At 50.4% G+C, this 11,293-nt stretch overlaps 1 protein-coding gene across 1 annotated transcript in view; it reads right to left on the minus strand.

Annotated features, from left to right (window-relative positions):
* The window catches only part of TMX3 (thioredoxin related transmembrane protein 3), a 99,634-nt gene extending 88,814 nt beyond the window's left edge, over nt 1-10,820 (minus strand). Inside the window, exons 1-2 of the mRNA XM_040431880.1 lie at nt 10,701-10,820; nt 3,044-3,095 (exon numbers count right to left, since the gene is read on the minus strand). Coding sequence (XP_040287814.1) covers nt 3,044-3,095; nt 10,701-10,737 — 89 coding nt within the window. The 5' untranslated portion in view covers nt 10,738-10,820. The remainder of the gene's footprint in view (nt 1-3,043; nt 3,096-10,700) is intronic.
* Between the last annotated feature and the right edge of the window lie 473 nt (nt 10,821-11,293).

Genomic DNA, 11,293 nt, shown 5'->3' on the forward strand with positions numbered 1-11,293 from the left:
ACTGAGCTGCAATACCAAGAACAGCCACGACACATTGCATGGCGCTGTGCCTGGTAAGCTGCGAGGAGGCCACAGCACTCAACAGAGTGGATCTCGGGGGTGCCGGGAGTCAGACTCCCGCCAATCTCATATTGATGACCTATCCTGAGGATGTTAGATGTCCTAGAGAACCTAGCATGCAACATAACGTATTGCTATAGGCAACTGCTCCATTTGGCCACTGCTCTAATTTCGATAAATCCCTCCTGATGGTGCCTGTAGGACGTGTACATGTGCATTACAGAATTATGAGACCCAAAATATTTTGGCTTCTTAGTTCCCAATACCTCTTCACGAGAAACCTAGTGGATGGAGGAAGCGAGTAATATTTTTGTACCATGTGAAATAGGAAAAAAACTGGATCAAAAGTTATTTGAAGAAATATAAGTTGTGATGTTAAAAAAAAAAAATCAGCAAAATGTAGAACTAGTAATATAATAACCTTCTCACATATGGTATCCCGCCCAAAATATCAGGGCCTGTCCAGTTTCAAAAGCTTCTTGGCCATTAATGGTAACCTTTGTGATATAGTCACATGTGACAGATTTGTTGCCGAAAATTCATTGACCAAAAGCCTAGTCCATTCTTCTGTATGGCTGCACATGGTTTCCTACAAGCTGGATTCAAATGTATGGGACCAGCACAGAAATCTCCCGCGTCTGAATATTCTCTTAAAGAGCTTATTATTAGGGTGCATTCACACAACCGTATCCGTTTTGCTTTCCGCAAATCCTCCAAATACTGATGCAGTCCGTGTGCATCTGGCACTTTTTGCTGGTGCCATTGAAACAAAGTTTATGGTCTGCAAAACGGACAAGAATAAGCCATGTTCTACCATTTCTAGCTCGGGCCGCGTGGATGTGGGCAGCACATGGGTGGCATCCGTGCGCTGTGTGCAGTTTTTGCAGCACCATTAAATTAATGGGTGCGCATGCGATCGGCAAAAAGCTGTGGATCGGACGCCGACCGAAAATACATTTGTGTAAATGCACCCCTAGGCCGGCCTTGTGATGGTGTGTATGTGACACATCGCCCCTAGCACTTGGTACTGTATGATGGTTAGTCAGTGTATCCTGGATGCAGGCTCCCCATTGTGCCAGCTGTAACGGGTATTTGACCAAGACAAGACACCAGTACCCTCACGTCACCTCTGGTATAGAGAAGTAGAAGAAAGATAGCCCTAGAATCCACAATCTCCTTTCTCTTTACAAAAAGTCAGGAAAGTTGGGTGACAAAGTCATACTGTATTGACAGTCAACATCTATTACATAAGTGGGAAACAAGACAGTGCCATGTAGTTGATTGGCAAAGAGCACCAATCATCAGCATAGGACTTTATAGAACATTGCATAATGTGAACATTGCATCAGCGTATTCATCATACAGGTGAAAAGGCAGATTTATCTTACCTTCCAGCACACATCCCTCTGCTGCTCTTTGTGTAGACCAAACCTTCTCAAATTCTGGGTTGTGGCTCTTTGGCAGGTAAGGAGCAGGTACATAAAACCATCCCAGCCATATAGTACTGCTGACTGATTTTGGCAGGTACGGTAATTCCCCTGAATTATATGAGCAGGACACGACCATGACGCAGGGCTCCGACCTGCTTTTCCCCCTAGCCTGTGGGATTGTTCTCGGCTTATACCACAGCTACAGCATGGTGCCTTGGCATCACCACTAATAACACACAACTCTTGCAGATGTAACATAAACGACACCTTTACTTATCTACAATGTACAACATATACAAATACTTTCAATATCGTGGTCATATCAGTTATACATCCACCATGTAACTGGCCTATAGTCTAATACCATAGACAACATATACTTAGCCTTAGAATGTAAGATGGTCCTACTTCTTCCATCTAAGACTTCCCAGGAAGCTGGTCTGGGTGAGGAATGCCCACGTGACTAGGTGTATTGCTACTATATTAACACCTGCCTACCCCAAATTTATTGTACCTGATGTCAGCACTGGATGGGGCGGGGTCATGACTATGGAACCACATGGCAGTGTGATGTTCCTCACTTAACCAGGACTGAATCTCGGCCCTGTAACACAGCCTATTAAAAGGGCATTCCTATCCCACATAGGAATATCCACAGCATATTCCATAAATGTCCGATAGGTGTGGGTCAAACTTATTTTTTTTTCCATTCAATAGGGCAGCAAAAAAAAAAAAAGGAAGTGAATCCATGTGCAAAAAAAAAATAGTACATGTCCTATTATTGTCCAAATTATGGACAACGATAGGACTCTTCTATTAGGGGCCTGCTGTTCCATTCAATGAAGAACGCACATGGCCAGCATCTGTCTTTTGTGGATCCGCAATTTTCGAACCGCAAAAAATTGTACGGCCGTGTGCGTGAGCCATAAGTGGGAGGTAGACTCAGTATCCAAGCAGGGAATGACAAAATAATTAGTTTCTATGGGTAGAGGATTAGGCAGGTTTCTAGACATTCCCAGCAACGCATTTAGAGATATCCCTCTTTTGTGTGGCACTGCCAGGGGGGCATGCTCCGCTGCACTGCCAGGGGGATATGTTGTGCTGCACTACCAGGTGGGGGGTATGCTGTGCTGCACTGCCGGGGGGGGGGGGGGGGGGGGTATGCTGGGCTGCTGTGCTGCACTGCCAGGGGGGGGGGGGGGGGGTATGCTGGGCTGCACTGCCGGGGGGGGGGGGCTATATGCTGTGCTGCACTGCCGGGGGGGGGGGGGGGGTATGCTGTGCTGCAATGCCAGGGTTGTGTATGCTCTGCTGCACTGCCGGAGAAGGGGGGGATATGCTGTGCTGCACTGCTAGGAGGGTATGCTGCGCTGCCAGGTGGGTATGGCGCTGATTAGGATAAGATGAGCGCTGCACGTATGGTATCTGTTTGGAGCTGAACGGATATAACAATTCGCTGTAAGGCCCCGCCATGAATTGGCTAGTAAGGACTGGGTAGGGATAGTATAAGAAGCCCTGGTGTAGACACACATCTGTACACACAGTATACTTACGTCTCACCCAAGTCCTCTACAAACGCTGAGGAGGGGGCCGACAGGAATAAGACTGCAAGAAAACACAGGGAAATAATAAGGGCAGGATGTGTTCAACTGCCCCTCGTATATACTGGACTACCTGCCCTTCCTACTCACATACATTATCTGGACCTCAAACACATATTCTTAATCATATACTGTTCACTCATATCACCTGCACCTCGTATACATATTCCCAACCCTCCATCTACAGTGGGGAAAAGAAGTATTTCATACACCCGCGATTTTGCAAGTTTTCTCACCTACAAATAATGGAGAGATCTGTAATTTTTATCGTGGGTAAACTTCAACTGTGAGAGACAGAATAAAAAAATTAAAAAAACAGAAATCACATTGCATGATTTTTAAATAGTTAATTAGCATTTTATTGCATAAAATAAGTATTTGATCACCTACCAACCAGCAGGAATTCTGGCTCTCACAGACCTGTTGGTTTTTCTGTAAGAAGCCCTCCTATTCTGCACTCATTACCGGTATAAAAGACACCTGTCCCCACACCCGAACCTCTCCACCATGGCCACAGGGCCATATGGCAATAATATCATATATCGTTTATATCGCCCACCCCTAGTACAACCCCAAGAACACGGTCCCAACCGTGAAGCATGGGAGTGGAAACATCATACTTTGGGGGTGCTTTTCTGCAAAGGGGACAGGACAACTGCACCGTATTGAAGGGAGGATGGATGGGGCCATGTATCGCGAGATTTTGGCCAACAGCCTCCTTATGAGCATTGAAGATGGTTTGTGGCTAGGTATTCCAACATGACAATGACCCAAAACACACACCGAGGGCATCTAAGGAGTGGCTCCATAAGAAGCATTTGAAGGTCCTGGAGTGGCCTAGCCAGTCTCCAGACCTGAACCCTATCGAAAATCTTTGGAGTGAGCTGAAACTCAATGTAGTCCAGCGACAGCCCCGAAACATGAAAGATCTGGAGAAGATCTGTATAGAGGAGTGGGCCAAAATCCCTGCCCGTGTGTGCAAACTTGGTCAAGAACTACAAGAAACGCCGGACCTCTGTAATTGCAAACAAAGGCTTCTGAACCAAATAATAAATTCTGTTTTTTTATTGTATCAAATACTTATTTTGTGCAATAAAATGCAAATTAATTATTTAAAAAGCAGACAATGTGATTTTCTGGATTTTTTGGGATTCTGTCTCTCACAGTTGACGTGTACCTATGATATTACAGACCTCTCCATTCTTTGTAGGTGGGAAAACCTGCAAAATCGCCGGTGTATCAAATACTTATTTTCCCCACTGTATATAATATCTGTACCCCGAGCGTACATTGTCCATTCAAATACATGATCTGCATGTACAAAATCATGTACTGGCCATTCACACATACAGTTAGGTCCATATATATTTGGAACAACAAATCCCAGCAGCTGTGTCTTTGCAAATAGGTTTCTTTATTTCATTCCAAGTTCCAGAAAGTGTCCTATAACCAGGACGCGTTTCGGCATACAAGCCTTTCTCAACTGTTCAAGTTATAGTTATATAATGGACATGGACATAAAGTCCAGACTTTTAGCTTTCATTTGAGGGTATCCACAAATTGGATGAAGGGTTTAGGAGTTTCAGCTCCATTACACCTGGCACCCTGTTTTTAAAGAGACCAAAAGTAATCGGACAATTGACGCAAAGTCTGTTTCATGGGCAATTCCTTCATTATTTCATTCTCAATTAAGCACATAAAAGGCCTGGAGTTGATTTGAGATGTGGTGCTTGCATTTTGAAGATTTTGCTGCGAAGTAAACATGCGGTCAAAGGAGCTCTCCATGCAAGTAAATCAAGCCATCCTTCATCTGGGAAAACAGAAAGAACCCACTCGAGAAAATGCTACACTATTAGGAGTGGCAAAATCTACAGTTTGGTAGATCCTGAGAAAGAAAGAAAGCTCTGGTGACCTCAACAATACAAAAAGACCTGAACGCCCACGGAAGACAACAGTGGTGGATGATCGCAGAATAATTACCATGGTGAAGAGAAACTCCTTCACAACAGCCAACCAAGTGAACAACACGCTCCAGGATATAGGCGTTAGGGGTGGGCGATATAGACGATATAGGCGATATGCGATATAAATTTGTGCCACGATATGGATTTTGAGCATATCGCCTATATCGCCGGACCGCGATATGATCCTGAGCCGGCACAGTGGAGAAGGAGAGAGTCCCTCCCTCCCCACTATGCGCGGCTGCCGCTGACCACCAATGACAAAAGAGGAGGAGGGGAGGGACTGACAGTAAATCATTGAGTTTTCACGATCTCAGTGAGCGCGTGAAAACTCAAATCCGATGGTATATTCTAACCCCCAGGCGTTCCCATGGTGACAGGGACTCTTGTCTGGGGGTTAGAATATACAGGGCCACGCCGCTGACAGTAGAACATTTAAAAACGAATCAGTAAATCTCTTTACTGTATACCTTACTAGGTCTTAGCTCCGGTAACAGCAGGCAGTGCGGGCGGGCGGCGCTCACTCACTGACGTCACGCGCCTGCTCCTCCCACTAGGCGGCGCAGGCGCGTGACGTCAGTGAGTGAGCGCCGCCCCCCGCACTGCCTGCTGTTATCGGAGCTAAGACCTAGTAAGGTATACAGTAAAGAGATCACCAATGAATAAAGTTAAAGTTACTGATTCATTTTTAAATGTATTCCTGTGAGCGTCGGGGGGGGGGGGGGGGGGGGGGGGGATCTGTGGATGGCACCGTTAAGGGGAGGGGGGGGATCTGTGGATGGCACCGTTTAGGGGAGGGGGGGGGGGATCTGTGGATGGCACCGTTTAGGGGAGGGGGGTGATCTGTGGATGGCACCGTTTAGGGGGCGGGGGATCTGTGAATGGCACCGTTTAGGGGAGGGGGGGGGATCTGTGAATAGCACCGTTTAGGGGAGGGGGGATCTGTGAATGGCACCGTTTAGAGGAGGGGGGGGGGATCTGTGGATGGCACCGTTTAGGGGAGGGGGGGGGATCTGTGGATGGCACAGTTTAGGGGAGGGGGGGGATCTGTGGAATGCACCGTTTAGGGGAGGGGGGGGATCTGTGGATGGCACCGTTTAGGGGAGGGGGGGGGATCTGTGGATGGCACCGTTTAGGGGAGGGGGGGGGGATCTGTGGATGGCACCGTTTAGGGGAGGGGGGGGGATCTGTGGATGGCACCGTTTAGGGGAGGGGGGGGATCTGTGGATGGCACCGTTTAAGGGAGGGAGGGGATCTGTGGATGGCACCGTTTAGGGGAGGGGGGGATCTGTGGATGGCACCGTTTAGGGGAGGGGGGGATCTGGGGATGGCACAGTTTAGGGGAGGGGGGGGATCTGGGGATGGCACCATTTAGGGGAGGGGGGGATCCGATCTGGGGATGGCACCGTTTAGGGGAGGGGGGATATCTGTGGATGGCACCGTTTAGGGGAGGGGGGGATCTGTGGATGGCACCGTTTAGGGGAGGGAGGGGATCTGGGGATGGCACAGTTTAGGGGAGGGGGGGGATCTGGGGATGGCACCGTTTAGGGGAGGGGGGGGATCTGGGGATGGCACCGTTTAGGGGAGGGGGGGATCTGGGGATGGCACAGTTTAGGGGAGGGGGGGGATCTGGGGATGGCACCGTTTAGGGGAGGGGGGGATCCGATCTATGGATGGCACCATTTAGGGGAGGGAGGGGATCTGTGGATGGCACCGTTTAGGGGAGGGGGATCAGCTCCCTGCTGCTGTGTGCACAAAGCACAGGGCAGCAGGGAGAGTGTAAAGTCCTATTCACCCTAATAGAGCTCTATTAGGGTGAATATGACAAGGGTTCTACGTTCTAGCCCTTAAGGAGACTAATAGTTATTAAATAAAAAGTAAAAAAAAGTTTAAACACGCCCCCCCCAAATATAGAAAACAATATATCGCGATATATATTGCATATCGCACATGCTTAAAATTATATCGCAATATAGATTTTAGGCCATATCGCCCACCCCTAATAGGCGTATCGATATCCAAATCTACCATAAAGAGAAGACTACATGAAAGTGAATACAGAGGGTTCACTGCATGGTGCAAGCCACTCATAAGCCTCAAGAATAAGAAGGCTAGATTGGACTTTGCTTTAGGCTACATGCACAAGACCGTGGTGTGTTTTGCGGTCCGCAAATCGCGGATCCGCAAAACATGGATGGCGTCCGTGCGCGTTCAGCAATTTGTGGAACGGCACGGACAGCCTTTAATATAACTGCCTATACTTGTCCGCAAAGCGTGGACAAGAATAGGACATGTTATTTTTTTTTGCGGGGCCACGGAACGGAGCAACGGATGCGGACAGCACACGGAGAGCTGTCCGCATCTTTTGCATCCCCAATGCGGACCAAAAAAATGGACGTGTGCATGAGGCCAAAAAACATCTTAAAAAAACCAGCACATTTCTGGAAAAACATTCTTTGGACAGATGAAACCAAGATCAACCTCTACCAGAATGATGGAAAGAAAAAAGTATTATGAAGGCATGGTACAGCTCATGATCCAAAGTATACCACATCATCTGTAAAACACGACGGAGGCAGGTGTGATGGCTTGGGCATGAATGGCTGCCAGTGGCACTGGGTCCCTAGTGTTTATTGATGATGTGACACAGGACTGAAGCAGCCGGATGAATTCTGGGGTTGTCAGAGACATACTGTATGCTCAAATCCAGCCAAACTGATTGGTCAGTGTTCCATAATACGGATGGACAATGACCCAAAACATAAAGCCAAAGCAACCCAGGAGTTTATTAAAGCGGAAGTGGAATTTTCTTGAATGACCAAGTCAGTCCCCTGATCTGAACCCAATAGAGCGTTTCACTTGTTAAAGACTAAACTTCAGACAGAAAGGCCCACAAACAAACAGCAACTGAAAACCGATGCAGTAAAGGCCTGGCAGAGCATTAAAAAGGAGGAAACACAGCGTCTGGTGATGTCCATGAGTTCAAGACTTCAGGCAGTCATTGCCAACAAAGGGTTGTCAACCAAGTATTAGAAATTAACATTTTATTTACAATTATTTAATTTGTCCAATTACTTTTGAGCCCCTGAAATGAAGGGATTGAGTTTAAAAAATGCTTTAGTTCCTCACATTTTTATGTAATCATTTTGTTCAACCGACTGAATTAAAGCTGAAAGTCTGAACTTCAACTGCATCTGAATTGTTTTGTTCAAAATCTATTGTGGTAATGTACAGAACAAAGACTAGAAAAATGTCTCTGTCCAAATATATATGGACCTAACTGTAGCTCTGCACAATGGTACACAGTCCATTCACATATATGACCTGCACATCTCATACATGTACACAATCGTATACTGTCCATTCACATATATGACCGCACATCTCATACATGTACAATTGTATAGGTGGGCGCAAACCCAGGGTGCAGCGATAGGTGGGCGCAAACCCAGGGTGCAGCGATAGGTGGGCGCACACCCAGGGTGCAGCGATAGGTGGGCGCAAACCCAGGGTGCAGCGATAGGTGGGCGCACACCCAGGGTGCAGCGATAGGTGGGCGCACACCCAGGGTGCAGCGATAGGTGGGCGCACACCCAGGGTGCAGCGATAGGTGGGCGCACACCCAGGGTGCAGCGATAGGTGGGCGCACACCCAGGGTGCAGCGATAGGTGGGCGCACACCCAGGGTGCAGCGATAGGTGGGCGCAAACCCAGGGTGCAGCGATAGGTGGGCGCAAACCCAGGGTGCAGCGATAGGTGGGCGCACACCCAGGGTGCAGCGATAGGTGGGCGCACACCCAGGGTGCAGCGATAGGTGGGCGCACACCCAGGGTGCAGCGATAGGTGGGCGCACACCCAGGGTGCAGCGATAGGTGGGCGCACACCCAGGGTGCAGCGATAGGTGGGCGCACACCCAGGGTGCAGCGATAGGTGGGCGCACACCCAGGGTGCAGTGATAGGTGGGCGCACATCCAGGGTGCAGTGATAGGTGGGCGCACACCCAGGGTGTAGTGATAGGTGGGCGCACACCCAGGGTGCAGCGATAGGTGGGCGCACATCCAGGGTGCAGCGATAGGTGGGCGCACATCCAGGGTGCAGTGATAGGTGGGCGCACACCCAGGGTGTAGTGATAAGTGGGCGCACACCCAGGGTGCAGTGATAGGTGGGCGCACACCCAGGGTGCAGTGATAGGTGGGCGCACACCCAGGGTGCAACTATAGGTGGCAGGGTGCAGTGATAGGTGGGCGCACACCCAGGGTGCAGCTATAGGTGGGCGCACACCCAGGGTGCAGTGATAGGTGGGCGCACACCCAGGGTGCAGTGATAGGTGGGCGCACACTCAGGGTGCAGCTATAGGTGGCAGGGTGCAGTGATAGGTGGGCGCACACCCAGGGTGCAGCGATAGGTGGCAGGGTGCAGTGATAGGTGGGCGCACACCCAGGGTGCAGTGATAAGTGGGCGCACACCCAGGGTGCAGCGATAGGTGGGCGCACACCCAGGGTGCAGCTATAGGTGGCAGGGTGCAGTGATAGGTGGGCGCACACCCAGGGTGCAGCTATAGGTGGGCGCACACCCAGGGTGCAGTGATAGGTGGGCGCACACCCAGGGTGCAGTGATAGGTGGGCGCACACCCAGGGTGCAGCTATAGGTGGCAGGGTGCAGTGATAGGTGGGCGCACACCCAGGGTGCAGCGATAGGTGGCAGGGTGCAGTGATAGGTGGGCGCACACCCAGGGTGCAGCGATAGGTGGGCGCACACCCAGGGTGCAGCGATAGGTGGGCACACATCCAGGGTGCAGTGATAGGTGGGCGCACACCCAGGGTGTAGTGATAGGTGGGCGCACACCCAGGGTGCAGCGATAGGTGGGCGCACACCCAGGGTGCAGCGATAGGTGGGCGCACACCCAGGGTGCAGCGATAGGTGGGCGCACACCCAGGGTGCAGCGATAGGTGGGCGCACACCCAGGGTGCAGCTATAGGTGGGCGCACACCCAGGGTGCAGCGATAGGTGGGCGCACACCCCAGGGTGCAGCGATAGGTGGGCGCACACCCTAGGGTGCAGCGATAGGTGGGCGCACACCCAGGGTGCAGCGATAGGTGGGCGCACACCCAGGGTGCAGCTATAGGTGGGCGCACACCCAGGGTGCAGCGATAGGTGGGCGCACACCCCAGGGTGCAGCGATAGGTGGGCGCACACCCTAGGGTGCAGCGATAGGTGGGCGCACACCCCAGGGTGCAGTGATAGGTGGGCGCACACCACGGGTGCAGTGATAGGTGGGCGCACACCTAGGGTGCAGTGATAGGTGGGCGCACACCCAGGGTGCAGTGATAGGTGGGCGCACACCCAGGGTGCAGCTATAGGTGGCAGGGTGCAGTGATAGGTGGGCGCACACCCAGGGTGCAGCTATAGGTGGGCGCACACACAGGGTGCAGTGATAGGTGGGCGCACACCCAGGGTGCAGTGATAGGTGGGCGCACACCCAGGGTGCAGGGATAGGTGGGCGCACACTCAGGGTGCAGGGATAGGTGGGCGCACACTCAGGGTGCAGGGATAGGTGGGCGCACGCCCTTTCCAGCAGAAGCTCACATGGCGGTGGCAGGGCTCATCAAACTCCCCATGGAGGAAGACACAAAGCGCTGCTGTCATTACCTGTTGCTAAGAAGGAGCACAGCCCGGCAGCTGCCATGTTAGGAGGATGTGATACCGGAAGGAAACTGTGTGATGGAGCCGTCCCTCCTCCCCGTCATGTGTGTGGTGAGGACACTGCTTCCTGGAGACACCCGGAGCGGTCCCTGGCGGCGGAATGGGGTCACACAGTGTCACACACCGGCGGGCGTTAGGTGTCCTCACCCCGTCCTCGGGCCGCAGCCTTTCATTTTTATTATAATAGCGTTACAGTTTGGTTAACATTACATCTATTATCTGTCTCCTATTATCTATCACTTATCTATCTATCTCCTATTATCTATCACTTATCTATCTCCTATTATCTATCACTTATCTATCTCCTATTATCTATCACTTATCTATCTCCTATTATCTACCTACCTATCTATCTCCTATTATCTACCTACCTATCTATCTCCTATTATCTATCACTTATCTATCTCCTATTATCTATCACTTATCTATCTCCTATTATCTATCACTTATCTATCTCCTATTATCTATCACTTATCTATCTCCTATTATCTATCTCCTATTATCTATCTCCTATTATCTATCTCCTATTATCTATCACT

The sequence above is a fragment of the Bufo bufo genome, chromosome 5, assembly GCF_905171765.1.
Source record: "Bufo bufo chromosome 5, aBufBuf1.1, whole genome shotgun sequence".
NCBI classification, from domain to species: domain Eukaryota; kingdom Metazoa; phylum Chordata; class Amphibia; order Anura; family Bufonidae; genus Bufo; species Bufo bufo.